General features: G+C 48.5%; 4 protein-coding genes across 10 annotated transcripts in view; 1 reads left to right on the forward strand and 3 right to left on the reverse strand.

Moving 5' to 3' along the window:
• LOC125959924 (striatin-3) overlaps positions 1-1,977 on the reverse strand; it is a 26,496-nt gene extending 24,519 nt beyond the window's left edge. Inside the window, exon 1 of one of the 6 annotated variants that reach the window (XM_049692952.1) lies at positions 1,881-1,977. The gene's annotated coding sequence lies outside the window, so the exon portion shown is untranslated. The other 5 variants (XM_049692953.1, XM_049692956.1, XM_049692951.1 and 2 more) reach the window with 5 other exon arrangements.
• Positions 1,978-2,615: 638 nt separating this feature from the next.
• Positions 2,616-3,340, reverse strand: LOC125959931 (barrier-to-autointegration factor). The gene is made up of 2 exons (XM_049692966.1): positions 3,198-3,340; positions 2,616-3,120 (listed from the first exon to the last, which is right to left on the reverse strand). Exon 2 carries the CDS (start codon positions 3,090-3,092, stop codon positions 2,820-2,822), a length of 273 nt encoding a protein of 90 aa, XP_049548923.1. The 5' UTR covers positions 3,093-3,120; positions 3,198-3,340; the 3' UTR covers positions 2,616-2,819.
• Positions 3,341-3,474: 134 nt separating this feature from the next.
• On the reverse strand, positions 3,475-7,704 carry LOC125959412 (zonadhesin-like). The gene has a single exon (XM_049692236.1). The coding sequence runs from the start codon at positions 7,702-7,704 to the stop codon at positions 3,475-3,477; it is 4,230 nt and encodes a 1,409-aa protein (XP_049548193.1).
• Positions 7,705-12,185: 4,481 nt separating this feature from the next.
• Positions 12,186-20,807, forward strand: part of LOC125959925 (E3 ubiquitin-protein ligase TRIM9) — a 72,422-nt gene continuing 63,800 nt past the window's right edge. For both annotated transcript variants that reach the window (XM_049692959.1, XM_049692958.1), the window contains exon 1: positions 12,186-14,556. In XM_049692959.1, coding sequence (XP_049548916.1) covers positions 13,663-14,556 — 894 coding nt within the window. In that variant the 5' untranslated portion in view covers positions 12,186-13,662. The remainder of the gene's footprint in view (positions 14,557-20,807) is intronic.

The following is a 20,807-nucleotide window of genomic DNA, read 5'->3' on the forward strand; positions in this document are numbered from 1 at the left end:
TGCTGCTACTACTACTGTTGGTGTCAATTGAAGAGGTAAAAAAAAGAGGGACTCCAGTGACCTCCAGAGTGATAAGGCAGCAGATCGTCTCTTGCCGGAGAAGCGGCCTTTGTGGGGCAGCTCTGAATGGAGCCGCAAACTCGTCAGCCTCCACCGATGAGGGCGGTGACCAGCGGTGGACGCGAGATTCGCCAACATAATCTCCCTCTCTCTTTCTCGCCATTGTTCTTTCTCCCACTTTCTCGCTCTCTCTGTCTCTCTCTCTCGCGATTGGGATTCGCGAACGCACACCAGTGCACGCAAATCATCGCGCATTCTGCTGTTTCCCTTGATTACACAATACCCGCTCGTCCTCGCTGTCGCCGTCACGGTTGAGAGGTTGACGTTTGTGGCTCGGGCTTTGGAAATTGAAAACGATCGCCAGCCAGCGAACGAGGGAAAAGCGTAACCGCCTCTCTAGACGGGAGCGCAGATTCTTTCGCGAAAGTTTTGAGAGATTTGCTCAAACTGAGCTATCCTTTCAAAACTTTCAAAACTCTCATCCAAACGTCGTCGTCTTGGTGACCTAGGTCTATTTAGCTACCGCGCTCACTTGAAACAACAGCTTGCTTGATTTTTTTTTATGAGCAGTTATTTTCTTGCGCTGGTTGCTCAATTCTTTCAAAGTTTTCACCCTCTACACGAGCGAGAGATCTCTCGCCTCCGATTTGTATGGATTTGACAGTTAAATGATAGAATTGACAGTTAAGTGATAGATCTCTCGCGACTTGCGCTCCCGTGTAGAGACTCGGTAACGCTTTTCACGGCGCGATGGTAACGGGGGTGGCGTGTATAGGAAGCCTGCGAACCGAAAACACATTCACATGCTAGCGCACACACACACACACATGCGCGAGAGTGTACGCACAATCCGTCGCCGTTTGTCACGAAGAAGCAGAGAAAGAGGTTCCCGATTTGAGTTTGGGATTTTTTTTTTCGCCAAGAGGTCTCAAGTATGCCATGTCGTCCAAGTAGCCCAGCCAGCCAGCCAGCAGTTAACGTTCTGTGAACATTACGCAAATGTGCATTTAATAGATGCCTCTCACGCACTCGTCGATCGATCCCCGGGAGCTATAAGAGTCGCATTATTCCCTTTTTTCTCGCTAGCAGCAGCATTCCAATTCGCTTAACCTTGCTTGCTTTTCACTTCCGGTTCTGCAAACTCCCCTTCCCCACCTTTTCCCCCAGCGCATCAGAAGAGGAGCAGCTCGACACGGGTCTGATCGATTTCCACATCCAGGACCACACAACGACGATGACAATATGACGATGAAATGGACCATTTTCACTGTTTCGCTGCTGCTGCTGTCCCCGACAGGCGGCGCACGCACTCACGGAAGAGGAAAAAAAACTAGTTCTGGGTGGAGAAACCTCACCCTCTCGCGACCATAATCCGAGCGGTGGGGGCGCCGCCACACTTCCCTTCCCGGTGTCCACCTACTCTTCCTCCTCCTTCCCCTATTCGCCTGCTATGACGACGACGACGACGACGGCGAGGAGCAAACTATTTTCCGACTTTCAGCAGTCCCTTCTCACTTTCCACTTTCTGGCAGGAATTCTTCAAATATGCTGCTCAGCCATTTCAATCGTCAGTCAGGGAACGGAACGAAAAACGCCACATCGGTTCCCCTGTCGCCGTCGCCGTCGACGCACTCACTTTGTAGAAAACTCCGGATCGTGCACAATTCACAGCCAGTTCCGGAGATGGAGGAGGAGGATGGAAGTCGCCAAGCACTCCAGAAAAGGCTTGACCTTTGCACACGCCGCGGGGCCAGCGGCGAACACTTGCGTTTTTCGCGTTCTCGAGGCTAACAATTTTCTTCTACACGCACGATATGTACCTTCTTTTCCCGTTCAGATTTTCCCGTTTTCGTTTCCTGCAGAGAGCCCGACCAGCCGAGAAGCACACTCGCACACACACGCACGCACAAGTTTTTTCTTCGCTGCCCACCAAGGTGTGTCAGGGTTGGTCCACATTAGCAGCAACAGCACGTTGACTGTCATTTTCTATAGTGAGTCAGTCATCTCACTTTTTCAGCTGGCCGACTCACTATAGAAATTGACAGCGGGTGAGTAGTTGCGGTTAATGTGGACAAGCCCTGAGGAAAACATCCAGATAACGGGAATTTGCGTTTACAGCCAAAGAGTTGAAATATACTTAAAAATTCACGTGATTTTTCTTTTATGGCCTTTTTTACAGTATAATAAGTGATTATTTATGATCTAAGATGAGCATCAAATGGAAAATTGGTCAAGAAACCGCCGTGGGGGACAACACGAATGAAATGGAATTCGGTCCAAGCTGGAGGTCAATTTGAATCAACGGTTTTTTGCGAGCTCGCTGATGCTTAACAATTCTTGTTAAAGCGCCCACACACTGCGTCACAGAAAATTTAATCTGTGTATTTGTAGTTTTAATCCAAAAAATAAAATATAAATTAAAAAATAATTTCGTCCCTAATATCAGCCAGCTATCCCATAGTCCGTATTCGCTCTGAACGAAAAATGCTATCTCCGCGGAAGCGTCATCGAGCATTTCCTGGAATTTTTCGAATTTCCCCGCAAAACTCTAGTCGTCCTGGATTCGATGTCGTTAATATTTATTTATGAAATAATAAAATATCTCTCGTCTCCTAACAACCGTGTTAGTGGTAGGCTGCGCTCTCTTCTCGCGGTGGAGAAAGAGAAATACACATTGCATCTTTTTACATATAGCTTAATCGCTAGTCAAAATGGGGGAACCTGTCGCAGGCGGGAAGCAAGGTGATTGCGCGTACGGTTTACAGGAATTCCTCGCACCAATCGCTCAGACATTGGTAGCAGTCGGCCGCTTGCTTCGAGTTTGCCGCGCATGTATCCTTCATCCACTCCTTGAATAGTTCCGCGTCCTTCTTCAGGATGAGGTACTGGCCGAGGACGGTGTATGCCCGGTCGAATCCGGCCGCCTCCAGGCGCTTCCCAAGCACATCCCCGACGCCAGCCAGTTCCGTTACCGGTTTCTCCCCCATCGGTTCCGCCACAAAATTTCTATGCTTCTGGGATGTGCTCGACATGGTGCAGCGGGAGGTGTGATGCTGAAGTCTACGGTGAGGTAGAGTGGCCAATTACATCATCTTCAAGCGAGGCCTCTGTTCAGCGATAGTTTTGTCGAAACTTACCAGATAAAACGCTTATTTTTCAACAGAAAACGGATCGGACAACGCCGGAGGACGCCACAGAAAAAAGTTTTGTTTATGCGTTCTTTTCGCCCGGGCGAAAATCATATCGACTGACAGCACTGACAGTTGGTGTTTGAATTTTTCGCCGCTGAAGCTGCGTCCTCATCGCGCAACCTTTCTTTATGGAAAATAAGAAAATCTTCCAGTAAAAATCTTGATAAAATCTAACTTTACTTTTTCCAACTATTATCGCTTTATTCTGGCACTTCACATTGGCTTAGTACTTCCTTTTAAATCTCGTGCATAATTTGAGCGAATCGTACTGCCAACAAAACTTGCGGACATCTTTAAAATTACATTCCCCATCGCCCTCGGATTGGCAATCGTATGTATCGCACACCTTCGGGCACCGTCCCATACGCAACCGACACTGGAAGCAATCAACATTGGCCGATGATGATTCTGATTCCGGACTGGATCCCTCCGTTTCCTCCTCATCCTCCTCGTCGGCTGCGTCCATCTTTCTAGGAGCCATGTATAGTCGATCACCAATCCGAGTCATGGCCGGAACCGTGAGATAGATACGATCGTCCTCGGTCAAGCAGAACGAACCGCACAGAGTTTCACGCTCGTGGTAGCACCGGTTGCCCTGCTGACATATTCTTGGCGAAAACACGGCACAGCAAAGATCGAGTCCGTTGTTCGTCACGCTCGTCGCCATTTTTCCCTTTGCACCGATCGTACTATTCATACAATGAGCGCACGAGATCGCCGTGGTATCGCTTCCGCTGGCACACACTACACCCGATGACATCCGTGTGCAGCTACGGCGCAGACAGACCCCATGGCGTAGCTTATAATCCCCGGGTGGACAACTGGGCTGACTGTACAGTTTCTTCAGACAGACACCCTGCTGGTAGTAGTACTCCGACGGGCAGATATAACTGGCCTTCTCAGTCTGCAGTTGACAAAAATGACGATCGTACCGGTCCGGACTCGTCCCCGGTGGACAAGAGGCCTCTGTCGTGGTCAACTCACGGCATCCATAACCATCGAAGAAGGAGGATCCCGAGTAACTGCAACGTGCCTCCTCCAGATGGCAGAAACTATCCGTACAGAGTGTACCTCCTCCCGAACATTGGGCATTCTCGATGGCACAGCTGTAGCACCGACCGTTGGTCAGTGCATAGCTAGCGGGACATTGGGGTAACCCCCCGACGCACTGCTCCCCGATCTTTGTGCCCTTTCCATGGCAGGACGTATCGGTGAACGTCCGCAACCGGCACTCGTTATCGATGAGCGTAGATTCCGGATCGCAGCGAGCATGCTCCACACACCGTCCCTGATAGAGCATACCGCGGTTACAGGATGGCATCGCGTACTCGATGGCCGCCTCACAATCGGGGGTGTGTGGTGCAATACAGAATCCCCGGCACAGTCCGAACTCACCCGAAGGACATCGTGGCATAGCTACGTGCAGCAGGATACAGACATTACCGCGTAGGAAGTGTCCTTCCGGGCACACTATTCGCTCCGCAACACAACGATCACCCCGTATGGCCATCGGAGCCACACAGTTGGGTTGTTCCGTTTGGCAAACGACACACCGACCGTCACGCAGTCGGTATCCTTGGGGACAAGATGGTGGCACACGGTGCCAGCAGCGTCCATACTGATCAACCTCAGAAGAACAACCGGTCTGCACGTGCGGTACACGATCACATTCGGGTGCCTCGGGATAAACGCAAAGCCGTCCCCAACGATAGGTTCCTCCGGGACAGGATGCCGGTTGCTCTAACCGTAAACACGAACCATCGATGTAGGTCGAACCGAAAGGACAAGTACCTTCGGTGGCGCAATCGTGCTCACGCAACACGTATCCCTCTGGACAGATCGGATTGCTAAAGGCCCGTTCCACACAGAACGCTCCATCGACGGTTCCATTGCGGCAATGCGACCGTCGGTAGCACACTCCCCGGTAGTAATCGTGCCCCGGTGGACATGGTTTCGGTGAACGAAGTTCCCGCTTCTCGCAGGTCCTTCCAACTCCGGTCAATTTGTAACCATCCGGGCAGCTCGCATGTTCGCAGTGACTGGAATCGGGTTCGCCGGAGTGTGTGTAACCGGGTGGACAGGATGGTTCCAGCAGTATCTCTCGTTGGCATTCACCCCCAGTGGTCAGATTGTATCCAACCGGGCATACTTTATCGTAGTAAGCGAAGCACGTACTATTGACTCGCTCGTAACCGGGAGGGCAAACCAATCCGAGCACTTCCTGCGGTGGACAGTTCTCTCCTCCAGCGGCACTAGCGGATAGGCAGCCACTAGCTACGGGCGTTCGAACATCATTGCCTAGCAGCTCCGGTCGATGATTCTGACCGCCGCTACACGGTTCGATTGGACACGGTGGACTCGAGCATTGGCTAAGACAGTGCTGCGCACCACACAGCGCACCGTAGCACGGAATCAGGAAGTGTAGATATCCGGTAAAACCAACGCCACGATACGTACAGTCGGCTCCCGTTCGCTCGTACCCGGTCGGACATCCAAGATCGACCTCACAGTAGCAGCGATCGTTCCGATCGGTGTAGATGGTTTGTGGTGGACAGATGGGAAACGCGGTTAGCGTACGCACACACCAACCATCCGACGCCCGTCGCTCGTAACCATCGGGACACTCCTTCCTGTGCTGCCGTTTGATCGTGGCATCGATCACGGTACGGCGAAGACATCCTTCACCTTCCGCACCGAAGCTAAAGCCGGCGGGACAGGCCGGTTGCGTGACATTGATCGGTCGTCGAACTTCTCGCACACAGCCTTCCGTTCCGGCGTGGTACTGTTCGGGACATTCGCGTTCGATCACACACAGTCCCTCGATCGGATAGGATCCCTCCGGACAGTGGATGTCATCCTTCACCACGCAGCTCTCATCGAGTAGCTCGTACCCTTCCGGACAGTTCAGTTCTCCGTGGATGCAAAGGCGATCGTGTGCGTAACCTTGCTTGCAGCGCACCGTTAACGCACCGTCCTGCATGACACACATACTGTCCTTCCAGCTGTATCCCTCCGGACAGGCAGATTCACTCCAACTGCACCGACCATCGGTTGTTAGGTTGCCCCGTGGACAGAATGGCGGTCGTTCATCGCACCTCACACACTGATCGACGTTCGGATGGTAGTCCAGTGGTGATCGACAGAGCGGCGTAACGCTCACACACTCATCATTCCGTTCGATCGTTCCCTCTGGGCAGTTGTACGGGGAGTGGATCGATTCTTTGACACAGTAACCGTGTTCGTTGAGTGTGTAACCATCGGGACAGCTGGCCGGGATGCCACACCAGTGGTCCTGCTGCTGATACCGACTGCCACAGTCTCGAGTGCAAGGGGTTAGCTTCCGGCAGAGACCCGTGCCCTGGTCCAGAGTGAAGCCACGGGGACACCGTGGTTCATCGACGCTACAGAATCCCGAACCCGGAATTTGCGGAACACCACTGTCCGGACAGAGCGATCCAATCGTAACTTCACGCACACAGACACCGTTGTGGAGATGGAACGGTGGCCGACAGTTTACCTGCGAGATGACGCAAGCCCCGGATTCGTGCAGCTTACCACCGTTGGTGCAGGATGGTAGAATGTGTTGTTCGTGCTCGCAGGAACAAACGCTGTTGAGCGTACCGCGCTGACATTTGGCCACCTCGACGCAGGATCCATTGTACGAGTGGCCCTCACCGCAAACCGGCCTTCCAACGAGTGTCCACGATTCACAGCGGCCATCGTTGTACGTCGCACCGGCCGTACGGCACTCGATCGGGAGCTTGTACGTTACGGATTCGATCCGTAACTCCGGTGAAGCCTGCAGCAACCGAACGCAACGGCCCCACTGATGTGTGTAGCCGGTCGGGCATACGGTGGCCATCGCTTCCTCCTCCTGGCAATCGCAGCAATCGGAACATGCGATCGGTGTGCACGGTCCATGGCGGCCCTGCTGAGTGTAACCGGGTGGACAGAAGATACGCGCCCCCGGTGGAAAACAGAGACCATTCTCCCACCGATAACCGGGCTGGCAGATATTGTCCCGTACGCAACTGCTACCACGCTGCACGTAACCGACGGGACAGGAAAAGCTGCGAACGACACACCGATCACCCTCCCGGTTGCTCCCCGGAGGACATTCGATGTCCTGCACGATACAACCGGCCGCACCGCCAGCACCCGATCGCTGGATGTACCCGGGAGGACAGATGTCCTGGCGTTTCCTCCGGCAGTACCGCTGCTCCGTATCGATCGCATAGTTTTCCGGACAGGTACGGGTACAGTTTGTTCCGCTACAATCGGCCAGCAGACGCACACGATCCGGTAGCACGGGGTTTTTGTCCAGAAGGATTAGCTTCTTTAAGGCGCGTTTCGTTGTACCCGACAATCCGGATCCTGGGCTGGGGTATAAAACGATCAACACGACGGTTATCACTGGCACTAACCACCGGGGAATGATCCACGGTGTACCCATTTCACGCACTTCGGAGTAGCCGGATTGTCAGTCAGGCTGGCCACGGCAGGACTGAGTTCGTCTGGTGATTGGAATCGTCTTTTATCAGCACTTCATACGCCATCGATGCCCGGAAGTGTACGGTACCGCGTCTACAATGTTGCACCGGAGGGATAGTAGCGGAGGTTTATGTTTATGCGAATCCCAAGGACGATGCGTGTTGGTTGCTGCTCGTCGTGATAAGACGCTGCGTGACACAAAACGGTGGAACAACGTGGTTCAAAAGTTGAGCTCGGTTCAATCGAGTAGCAGCTTCATTGTTGCATGTTTCTATCAACATTATGATTTAATTCCTGAGGCAATAGTGTTTATGAATGAATGGCCGATATGGCCGATTGGCTTGAGATCATTGCGCTTCGGATTATGCTACAGTCGGTGACAAAAACTTATGATGAGTTTTTAAATTTAAGAAGCACTGAAACCATTTTAAACTTTCCAAACATTATGCTAAGAGAAGTAAATCGTGTATGTTGGAATCCTGAATGTAGCAAAATTTCTAAATACTGTAGACATTCGATATATAGTTATAATAGGATAGTGTATAAGTAGTAAGAGTATAATGGTAGTATTAGTATTCTGTATTCTGAGATAAAAGGGAGCAGACCTATGACTATATGCTATATTAGTATGTAATATTATAATACACATGCTAATAAAGAATGTTTAGTTTAATGTAGCTTTTATAAGTTTTCGAATAGTTGCTTGTTTATTGCACAAAGCTAAGGGCAAAAGCAAATTCTTTGGATTGGCAATCAAACACGTTCTACTTTTTTCTGCTTGATGAATAGACAAAACAAAGCAACGGAACTGAGGACTTTATTCATACAGAACAATCATTTCTCGGTTTGAGTTATAAAACTTGATGCCACTTGAGTAAGTGAATTTAATTTACTTTAGTATGAAGTTGACAAATGTGCAATTCATGGACCATCTTTAGTTCCAATATTATTGGTCAGTTATCCTTATCTTCAAGCTCATTAAAGATTTTTGATTCATACTGACCGTAAGATGGAGTTTCCGAAAGGCAGCAATGATGTGTTCAACTGCTGCTATTTGCGATTTTGAATTAATTATAATAAAATTAGCGTTAATTATGAATTGATTGAGTTAATTATGTAATTTTGTATTATATCAATTGAAATGCATTTCTGTGGACATGCGCCATTGGACTTGCAAAATCCAAGCAAGCATCAAAGCATGCATCAAACCTAGTACCTAGTAGCCTTAACTCAGAACAATATTTGTAGAACATTCTAGAGCCTTTGTAAAGGACCATGACCCTTTTTGTCGTAAGACTTCTAATGACTCTGCTGGTTAAAGGCAAAGATCAATACGCTATTACCCAAACGTCTGAAAGTAAAAGTAAGCTGCCTGTTGCTTCCATCGTTACGCAAGATAGGGGGCCGTATTTGCCAGCCACCTCTCGCTGCTCGTTGCATTTCCACTCTGAATACCAACGTTGGCCATCCAGATGAGGCGCAAGTAGGGTTATTAATGACTTTGGTAACCAGTGACCCGTACAAGAAGTTGACCAAGATACCTACCGCGTTGCACTCGTTTGCCGCCGCAGTCGCAACCGATCAACGTCGACCACGTCTACGACGATGATGACATTTCTCCTTAAAAGGTGCGATGGAGCCATTAATAATGTGACGCATCCACCACCGCACGGTACGGCCTGGTGACTTATGGTTTTATGAACCCCCGTACCTCATACCTGGTACAGTACGATGCGACATTTCGCGGGATCGCGACGCCGACCCGCTCCGGAGGGTGATCTGAGCGACAAACGCACACAACACGCGGGAGTTATCGTTTGCCACCGATCGCCGCACCCCGTCGCATGAAACGTGAAACCCTTGAGTTGGGCCTTCCGACAGCAGAGGCCACAATCCGACGACCCACTGGCTACAGCGACCCACGGTGAACAATGTGTTCATTAGAAGGCGGAAGATTTTTATCGGTTATTGGCTTTTTATGCAAACCTCTCAGTGGGGGCAGGGAAGGCCGGTCGGAAGCTGCTGCCGGTGCTGGCTGCAGAAACTAAAAATACTGTTACGCCCGGTCGGCCCGGTTGATGGTGCCGGTAAATTTAACATTAAATGTTTGCGCGTCCCATCGCACAGATCGGTTTGATGTTGGCGATGCTGCAGCCCAGCATTCGGGAGCTCCAAATTGGCCTCTGCTTTCGCCAAACACCGGATAGGTCGGTTGGATATAAGCTTGGAAGATATTTTACAGGCGAGACATTGTCAGCGAGCCGAGCCGATAGTAGAGCAGCAAACTGGGGTTCGAGGTTCACACGACTCGAGTGATTCTCCATTCCATCGTTTTTTTCTCTCTTCTTCTTGGGTTTTATTCCGGCCGGGAAGATGTCAAGATGTGGTCAAAGTGATTGCATAATTTACCCGAAGATTTGGATCGAATTTCAAGTAAATACTTTCTCCACCGCGCTCGCCCGAGTAATGAGAAAAATGTTAAGCAAGGTTTCGCATTTGCCTAATTCTTGACTGGTGGTGATTGGCCGGTCGCTCGAGTTCTGTGACTGCCCCCGGTACTAATTCCGTTAAGTTGCTTTGTTTGCGATAAGATGACCCGTGGTATCCGGTGGCCCGGCGTTTGCTCCGGATGTGCTTGCGATTGTTGTGAATCCGCTAAGTTATGGTTGACCTTTTTTTCTTTGATAATTACTAGTAGACAAAAGTGTAGTAACAATTGTCTTATTTGAGCTTGAAAATGGTTGTTTTAAATTTGTTTCAAAGGCATTCTTATTTCTTGTTATATTAATTATTACTATTACTATGTTACTTGTTATTATACTATGTTTTAGAAATGGTTTTATTTTCTATTCAAGATGTAGGATGCCTAAAGCAATCAACGTAAAAGAGCATCGAACTGTAAATGAATGCAAAACGTGTTTGTCCTTATTGGTTTTAGAAAATAAAATATTAAGGTGATTGATTACCTATGGTACGGTTTAAGCATTTTTAGGCGTTCTTTGGTATTTTTAAAGAGAATTGCTAATCCTTTTAAAATCAAAGTAATTTCTTATGAAAGCTGTGGCATGCTGGTATAGGTGAGAGGCGAACCAGCAAGTCAGTCGATAATGAGACAAGCAACGGAATGGACGTGTAAGCGTTTACCTGGCAGAATATCACAAAAGCTACAACACTATTCAGATAGTGTTTTCTTTCTATAAAATAATTTGAATCTTTTACGACACATTATGAATCATTAGAAATTAGAAATCTTGCATTTTTGTGCATGATCGTGAATCGCTGAGATTGAAAAACATCAGCTTTCAGGTTCGAGGGACATTTAGCTTCCTGACAAATTTCTTCAATGATTTTTTGTACTAATTTTATGAAAAGTTTTAAACGTTCAGCAACGTTTAGCTGGTCAACATCTTCTACACTCGTGAAGACTTTTTGAGCTGTGTCTTCCCCGACCATAGCTTCATTCTCTAGTTATATTCACTCTTTGTCTTTACTTCTTTTCTAAACCTTTGGCAGATTACAGAATTTGCTACAGGTCATTCAAAATTTTAATTCAAATTCAAAATAAACAATAAATTTTCAATAGCACTTGATACTTGTGCCACGTATGATTTAATTGACTTATTGAAGCAATCCTTCAATATATTTTAGCTTTCGAAATAGGGTAGAATGAGATTTTGATGTTACTTGATGGGTTTGCTTGTATTGTAGATCAATCTCACAGCATCATTTTCAAAAAATGTCAGTTTATAATAAGTAATATTAAAATAATAAATCAAACAAAAAAATCAATCAATCAAATCAAACAAAAAATAAATCTAATAAACCAAAATTTATTAAATCCTCCTTAGTTTTAAGATACTGTGTTCAGCCTGACGGCGAACACTTTTAAAATAAAATATACATAATATATGAACATATAAATATACAAACATGTTACACATTTTCAATATTTTTTTGTTAACATTCGTCCAGTGCAAATGTACTTCTGGCTCTAGCTGTGAAATGTTTTTTCGAAACTACTTGAACAGGCAAAAATTGCAGCATTACCTCCATCGAATAACCCATAGTGCCGACGGTAAACCCGCGAACTCCGAGGAACATCCTTTCGGCCAGCAGCTGAGCTGAGCTGAGCAGAGCAGAGACTTCAACGACCCTCTTTCGTCGGAACACGAAGAGAAAACATTCATCGCCCTCTCCCGAAGTTCAACTCCAAGCAGAGCGAATGCGTGGATCTGCTGCTGGATCTAGATAAACAACGACAATCAACTCTGAGAGAGAGAGAAAGAGAGAGAGAGAGAGAAGAGAGAGAGAGAAAGAGAGAGATGGAGCACGTTCGGAGAGAGACGAGCCAGAGAGCCATTCTCAATTTATGCTTTTTATGCTGTGTCGCGCACGCTTCTGCATCTGTCGGAAATTATGCTCTTCACTGAGATGAGAGATTCGATCGCGAAAGGAAGTGCATGCTGCTGCTGGTGCGTTGCTCCACGGTGTTCGACGTTGTCCCGCGGTGTCTCTATAGCGTGTGTGTTGTTGCCTGCCTGTGTGTCTGAAACGTGCGTTTCCGCCGTTGGCGAAGGTGAAGGTAGGAGGAATTGTGTAGCGTCTTGGAATGGTGGTGGAATACGCGAAGACGCGCGTGCGCCTGACCGGATGAAGGTCTCGCAAACGCCTCTGAAGCAGTAGTGGGTGTGAGTGTGTTCGCGCGAGACGCCCGAGGAGTGGGCAACGAGTGAGGGGTGGGCTGCAGCAGCCGAAATATTTGGCCGACTTCTGTGTAGAACCGGAAAACCGGGATTGACCGACGACCGGCCGTGAACGTCTATCGTCGTCGATAGGTTCTGCAATCATCATCATCATCAGCAGCGGCAGCAGCGTCGATGCCGGCAGCTCCTTCCGGTTGGAACGCATCATAGAACGAAGAACGAGCTGGTGCAGCTGCATCATTAGTAGTGTCGGTTGTACTAACAGAAGAAGTAGATTAAATTCTAAGTAAATCCTCACCCTGACGTGCTGCAGTGCCTATAGTGTCGTAGTGAGTTATATCCGACGAATACAATTCAAAACACCTGCGCGGCCCCAGATTGTGTACCGGCTGTTTGGCTATGCGGGATGGGATGGTTACGCAAGGGGAATGCATAAATAATGAAGCATAATTTCCCTCCGTACGTACGCGTGTGTGTGTGTGTGTGCCCATTGATCTTCTCTCTCGCAACGGCAATCCCGGCAACAACAGCAACGTGGGTTTAGCGTCGCCTGCTGCGATTCCTTTCCGTTTCGCTAACTTTGTTGCGTAGGCCTGGAAAATTCAAATTATCGTCGTGCAGGGAAGCAAGTGAAGAGTTTTCACCTGGATAACGCCCCAGAAAACACCGTTCAAAAGCGGCTTACCGGTTGTTGTAATTTGTAAAACGCCCAAAAAAAGTTCCACCGGAAGTGAGGTGGTACCGGTGTGTGATTACAAGGGTAGTATATATCGTGTTAGTGTTTCGGCGCGTGTGTGTGTGTGTGTGTGTTCGTGTGCATATGTGTGTTTAATTGTGTTACAGAAGAAGATTTGCATATAAATTGTTGTTGTAAAACGAAAGCATCTGCTGCTAACTAAGTAGCTTGGGGAATTCCGGGTGTTTGTGTGTCGATTTTGAGGTTATGAGATTCCGGTCCACCATCTTAGCTGAAAACGTGACATCATTTGCGGGGTGGTTCGGTATCTATTTCGTTCATTTCTTGGTTCGCAAGTGAGTGAATGATAAGCAGTCATTGTCGGTACGCCCACGGTGTTGCACTTGGTTGCAGCAAATCGGCCTCATCCGGTTGTGTAGAACGCACGTGTTACGCACTGCAGTTGAGGTAGACCAACACCGCCATCACTACATTCCCACCCGGCCCGGTTCGTGCACCGGAAGCCAGCACCGGAGTAGGCATGGAGGAGGAACTGCGCTGTCCGGTGTGCAAGCAGCTCTACTCGAGCCCGGTACTGCTGCCGTGTTATCACGCCCTCTGTCTGGCCTGTGCCCTGGACATTCAGACGGCCAGCTCGTCGTCGTCGGCGGCGGCGGCCGCGGCGTCAGCCGCAGGCGGCTCTTCCTCGTCCGGCTCCTCGTCATCGTCCGGAGCGGTTGCGGTACAGTTGCACCAGCATCAACACCATCCAGGTCCCTCGTCTACATCATCGGCTTCATCCTCATCGTCCGCTTCATCCACTACCGGGAGTTCGAGCGCCACCGAGAGCGTATCGTCGGATCAGGACCAGGCCGACAAGGTCAGCATTCTGAGTGAGGCCGACTCCGGTGTCATCTGCTGCACGTCACGGCCCGGTTCGTACGCTGGCACACCGAACCTGCAGGGTCTGCTGTTTCCACCGTCCGGTTCCGGCAGTTCGGTCTATTCGCTCGTCTGTCCGGTCTGCCGGAAGCTGGTGTTCTTCGACGAGCTCGGTGCCCGCAATCTGCCGCTGTACCGGGCGATGGAATCGATTGTGGACCGGTTCTGCGAACGGGAGGCACTCCGGTGTCAGATGTGTGAAACCGAACCACCGAAGGTGGCCACCGTCATCTGCGAGCAGTGCGAGATACGGTACTGCGATGCGTGCCGGGAACTGTGCCACCCGGCCCGTGGTCCGCTGGCGAAGCATAGCCTCACGAAGCCACGGGGCGCCTGCCAGCTGCGGGAGTCGATCTGCGGTGAGCACACGGAACCACTGACCATGTACTGTATGGGCTGCAAGCTGCCCATCTGCAATCAGTGTATCGGCGAGCAGAACCGGCACCAGTCGCACGATCTGCAGTCCATCACGGCGATGTGCAAGGCCCAGAAGGTAGGTGCCACATTCCTTCCCCTTTCCGTTCCGTCCGTTCTACATTCCGACTGGCGACGTTGGCGAGACAGTCGTTCGTTCCCAGTGCGCCAGGTTCCGTCAGGCGACGAGACACATTTTCTTATTCCGCTTATCATCGCGCCGGACTTCGGCCCTGTTGGCAATCATTGCTGGTGTCACGGCGCCAGACATAATGCTTCGTGCTGCTGCTGCTGCAGTGGTGAAATCGCACCGGAGGATGAAACATGAACCCCACTCTGGTCCATGGGACTCTATTTATTCTGCTGCATTGTGTGTTCCTCCGGTGGCTGAGAATCAATCGTCAATCGGTCTCTCATGAATTTTGTAAACCGTTAAGATTATCTGCTGATGAGACAAAACAAAAGCAGACGTTTGCGATGCACGATGGGAAGAGGGCTCAAGATTGCTTTATTTAGGCTCTGGAGAGCACTTGTACTATTCATGTCTTTTCCCCCAAATAAAAAAAGCCTCAGGAAACCTCACAACTGAACACCAGTTTTCGGTTGAATCGAGTGTGTGTGAGCTTGTAATAAGTGGGAACGGATCGAGCATTAGTACGTACATCAACCTGCCGCTTTGAAGCTTCAGACACTTCGTATCCTGAACGCTCGTCTGTTCTTATCTTCCTCCAAACAAATCTACCTGGGCGGATCCTTTCGTAATTTGGTAATTATACCTTCCGCAGTGTATCTTCAGATCTTCAGATCTAAAGAGCACAAAAGAAACAGACCAGGTACTGATACGCAAAATAGTTCCAGACATAAAATCCCTGGGGAAAGGGAACTTTCAACAAAAAAAGTAAAACCTCGCCGCAGGCGCGAAGAAGTGCGTTGGACAATGAATTCCTCACGTGCAAGGATGGGAACGAAAGTATATTCCCGAATAACACAATTGAAAACCCGTTTTCTGAGACAACAAGAAAGGGGAACGGAAATACAAAAAAAAAGGGATTTTACACGCCAGATCTCTGCTCTGGTCCGGTGTGGATGGCGCCCCTGCTTGAAACCGGTTAGCACCGTGGGCCGCGCACTCACTGCCAGTGCCGGTAATTATCGCAAACGGTTCAGTTGTTCAGCGATAGTGACAAATAGTGGCGCACTCGTCGGTCTGCTTTCGGCACAATATTTGTAAAGATGTTACCGGATTGTTTGCGCAACGCGTGCAGTTGGTGTTGACTGCCCTTCGAACGTGCTGATACACATAGTTCAAGATCTTAAATAGAAGAGTTTGAAGTATTGGCAAATGAGTAAGTCAATTCCAGGCTGTTTGCTTAGCGATTAATGGTGGTTGTTGCCAATTAAGGACATAAATAAACAGGAAGAGGGTTGATGGAATAGCAAACTATAAAAATGTTTTTGGTTTTATACATGGTATTTCCTGCCTTCATATGCTTTCTTATTTTTTCTCAACGTTGTATGGCAATTTATCAGTCTAAAAGCTCTTTTATTATTTCTACAGTGGGTGGTGGGAAACGCAGTTTTCAATTATCTTTAAATTTCAGAACAAGTATAACTCACGTTACGTATAGAACATTAATACACGAATAGAACATTAATAATTATATTTATTATAACAGTTTTTTTGGCAAAGTAAACAGAACATTAAACACGTTCTGATTGATTAATACCGAAACATTAAATCCCAAACAGTGCAAACGCTCACAAAGCGCTTATATCGATTGTTTTAAATCGAACATGTGATACATTTGATCAAGACTGTAACAGCTAGTGTTTATCAAACTACATAGGCCTAAACACATCAATGCATTTGTGATTTCATTCTCGATTGCAACAAATTTGCGCATTTTCTTTAATCATGTGATAATTATATTGCAACAATAACAATTATTTTGTTACAGAAAGCATGATTCTCTACTGGTGCTCCTAGTAAACACGGCCAACAGTCGATCGGTGTTTTACTAACAACTATGTTACTACATACTGCTAAAAATTAACCTACGAATAACATGGCTTATTGCAATTATTGGCTTTCATATTTTGTTCTGTTTTTACTTTACTATTGATGTACTGTGCATATTGTATAATTTGTAGAGTTTCCATAATGCAATATTTGGGAATTATGATACAAATTGAAGCGAGCAATAACTGGGATACATTAAACATCTTTCATATGGCCACTAATAATTGAAGAGGAGACATTGAAATTAAATGTTTTAATATAAAGTTTTTGTTATACACGAACTCCGGCATTGTGTGAAATCGTTTAGCAAATTGGTTTACATCCATTAAACCGTTTCCAAGTTCCCAGGAACACTGGTGGAAGAACAGTTGAACTCGTCCCTTCTTACCCGAAAGAGGAACCAAACAGACCAGGAACCCGCAGTAACAACACGACAAATCACTTTAAATTACATTCGTTCTCATTCTCCGTGACATGCCCGTCAGCGAGTCCCGGGCAACGAGTCCCCCTGAACCGGAGACCGGGCGCGCATTAATTGTGCATTCAACGATGCACATGCATTTGCATTTTGCATTTGTTTGATGTCGGTAAACATTGGCGGTCGGTATATGTTGTGTGTATGTGAGTGCACGTTTCTATGGTTATGTGGTTATTTGTTTTGCCAGTTCTTTATTGCACTTCGGCTGTCACAACACCTGCGCAGACCAGGTCCTAGGAGGCGGAGGAGTCACAATACTTTCACCTTCAGTGACAGTATTGCCCCTTTTCCTACCCTTCCTTCGTGCGCACTGATTGTCCAACGAATTTGTCACAATAAGAGGCTAGGATGCATCCCCATTCCACCCTCGAGATACGAGACTTGATGCGCAACCTTCATGGCTACACGGCTGACATCTTAACACCTTTCCGGTTGTCACGATTCCCGGTTAGCCCTTTGGGGCAACCGACATGATCGCTCATGACAGTTTAATTACGCTTTCGTTGTGTTCGGAGCCCACTGCTGGTGGTCATCCCACCGTCGACCAACCGGAGGCGCCACTCGCCAAGACTCCGTTCCGAGGGGCCGTGAGAAAGTTCGTTTTGCGCTCGGTGGTGGTATGTGCACTGGAGCCGAAATGCTCCGAATTTCTGGGTGCGGTCCTCCACAGGGGTGCGCTTGTGTGTGTGTTTCACATAATTGTCGTAATGCTGCTTGCGTTCTTGCGCTTCAACCGCTCGTGGAGGGACTCGTCTCGTCTCGTCTCGTGACTTTCTCGTGCGAATCTTGAGTGCACGAATCCGCGCATCGCCAGAGGGGGTCGAAACTCGATCGATTGTTTCTAGCTTTGGACCAGGAAATAGCTTCGGTTTGCAATGAAGAGGAACGAATTTATGGTCGATTGTTTAACGGTTTAGCTCGGAGAAGAAGGATGAAAAGAGGGGCGCATTCTCTCTCCTCCACGGACGGGAATTAAGTAATTATCGAAGGTAGTCATTACTCGACTGGTCCCATTACTGACACGTGCTGACAAAGTAATTTTTTTGACATTTTGGAACCCACCCATGTCCCATGGTGTTGTTTTACGTTTATTTCTAATCGATTTGGAGTCTAAAAAACGGTTCCAATAGCTACAGTTCACAGACGTTGCGTTGCTTTCTGGGAAGTGATCAATACAAAGCAATAACCCGGCGCATGGTCCGACGTTGTAAACGGTACAGCACACACACACACTTTCTTCCAGGCGATGCGTACGATGTCACGACCAGGCGGAGGTTTGGTTGATTTATGTGACAAAGAGTGAGCCGGTGCGCATTCCGTTTCTCCGCTTCGGTTTATAATTTATGAATTTATTCAAAATCCCGTTTGGCTCCGGGCAGCATCTCGCACATGAGGCGGAAGTGAAGGCGATTCCGTGCGATTTGCACGAATCGATCCGGACAACGCACTCGCTGGTGCTGGTGGTGGTGGTCATGCATGATCTATTTCCTACGCCTATTCCCCAGTGCGGAAAACTCGTAAAACTTGGGGACACATTGACGTTGGGGCTTGGTTTTTGGCAAACGGTGGCGCACTCACTAGCAGCCCCTCTCCTGATGCGGGTTTTGACATTTTACGATCGCTACGACCGTGCGACTCTTGCCGCCGCCTGGCCTGGCTGTACGTTGATGAGCTTTTCGTCTGTTCACGGCTTTTATGTTGCCCCGAAATTGATGGCTTTTATGGGTTAAGACTGTTCACACTTGGCTGAGCGTGCTGCTCCACGACGCCCAGAGCACAATTTGTACAATTCGTTTAGTATTTTATAGGAACCAATTTGGATGTTTGCAGCGGAGCACGTCAGTTGGATCCCATTTCTGTATCATGCATAGCGATGCCTTGGGTTCAGCTTTAGCGTGAGTTTCCTTTACATTCTGTCACGTTAAGTCTGAATACAGACGTGGAGTGTCTTATAGTTGAAGTTTGTGTCTTTTCCCTCTTCGTTTTAATAAAGAGTTTTCTCACATTTTGGTAGTACACTTTATGGAACGAAAAACGACAATTACGAATTGATATGTTACGACATTACGATTGCCACATGCAAACACCTACCCCGTGGTCGGTGATTCAATTCGCATTCCTTTCTTATACTTACACTCCCGAGTCTTCGTCTGCATAGCCATTTGCATAATCGCTGGGTTGAGGAAACAGACGGAACACACATTTTCCTGGAGAGGGAAGGAGGGCTCCAAAATTGGGTCTCGAGTTCCCTCTTCGACATAACACCTGGCACACACCGGTAAACACCTGGGACAGGACCAAGCTTCTCCCAGGAGCTGGCAGGAATTGGGAATTTGAACGTCCTTCCGACCGTCGACGGCTGACGCAGAGAAAAAAATAGGAATTTTAAGCAGAAAACTATGGAACTCTTCTGGTACAGAGAGGCGACGCAGAGGGGGATATCCGGATGCTATAAGGATGCTAGGGCAGAGATTAGGTAGGACACGAAGCACGATGAAGAATGGTAAAGCGAATAAGTGGCAAGTAAGAACGAGAGCAACGGGAGCGAGCAAAAAATATGTAAATTATGAATCACGGAACAACGCGTACACTCGCTCGCTAAAGATAAAGCGGGATCGGGCATCCCTATCTACTCCATCGAGGAGACTTCTGTCTGTCTTTCCGAGTAGACAGCCGAGCACAAGCTCTGCGGATTCTCTGCGAGCTCCGTTTGTTGTTCTACGTTGTTCCATCATTCTTTCAAGCAGTCCGGGCTCATGAACCTGTATAATGGTGTAAAATGTAAAATATAGGCCCCTTCTCATCACTGCATTGCCTTGCGGGGTTCGGGTATTAGCATAACCTAGAACAGCAAGCCCCGAATGTTGGGCCCGGGCCCGGTATATGGGGATAGGGTTTCGATTTTTGCCAAATGCCAGGTGCTTGCTGACGAGCTGGTAGATACTGTTTGACGTGCGTCAGATACACGTAATGGTTTTCTTGTGATCCTGCAACCGGGAGTGGTTGGTTTTGGTCATAGTATCGACCGCGACCACGAGGACCATGCCGGTGTCTGGTCGTCGACGACTCGCTGTCGAGCTCACACTGCAGATACTCTACACTCACCAGCTTGGTCGCGGTGCGGTCGATTTCACGTTTATCGCCTGGAATCCGCATCATGTATTCCGTTCAGGCCTGCCAGAACTAGAACGGGAGGCGGCAGCTACGGAGGGCACCCGGAAGTTCGGGAAAACCCCGGAAGGAAGGAACTCCCCGGCCTTGTCAGTGTTTTTCCATCTGGCCGCATTGTCGAACTGGGAGCAGAAGGTCTAGGAGGAGGAGGTGGTGGGAAACCGTTGGTATACCAGCACCCTACGTTGGTTTGCGTCTGCGTCGCTTCCTGGGCCCTTGTAAACGATGATGGAAATGGGAAATATGGTGGTGGTGGTGGTAAAACGCCAAAAGTTTTCTTTTGAATATAAATTTTACTCACTCCACAGTCGCCTAGTATATGGTGTGTACTTGCTCCAGGCACGATGTTCTTTTGAATTCTCTAGGCCGCCCTACCGCAGGATGGTGGCCAAGAAAACCGAGATATACCCGGACCGTTCCATTTGGTCGCGACGTAGATCAAGCAGTGAAGTGACTTTATTCTTAGGCGAAAAACCGGGCGAATTCCCGATGGTCTTCACTCCTTCACTGGCTGCGGTAGAAGCCATAAGGATGCACCCGGTCAAAGGTCACAGTCACACTCGGTAGTTCGAAGGAACAAGCTGTTCGAAAAGTTGGCCCCAAGTCCAGAAAGTCCGTCGGGTCGATTGGAGTTTATATGTGTGTGGCCAAGATGGATGGC

The sequence above is a fragment of the Anopheles darlingi genome, chromosome 2 (assembly GCF_943734745.1).
Source record: "Anopheles darlingi chromosome 2, idAnoDarlMG_H_01, whole genome shotgun sequence".
NCBI lineage: Eukaryota > Metazoa > Arthropoda > Insecta > Diptera > Culicidae > Anopheles > Anopheles darlingi.

Excerpts from the sequence above, each read along its gene's own strand:
- LOC125959931 (XM_049692966.1), bottom strand. The coding sequence starts at position 3,092 with ATGTCGAGCACATCCCAGAAGCATAGAAATTTTGTGGCGGAACCGATG.
- LOC125959412 (XM_049692236.1), bottom strand. The coding sequence starts at position 7,704 with ATGGGTACACCGTGGATCATTCCCCGGTGGTTAGTGCCAGTGATAACC.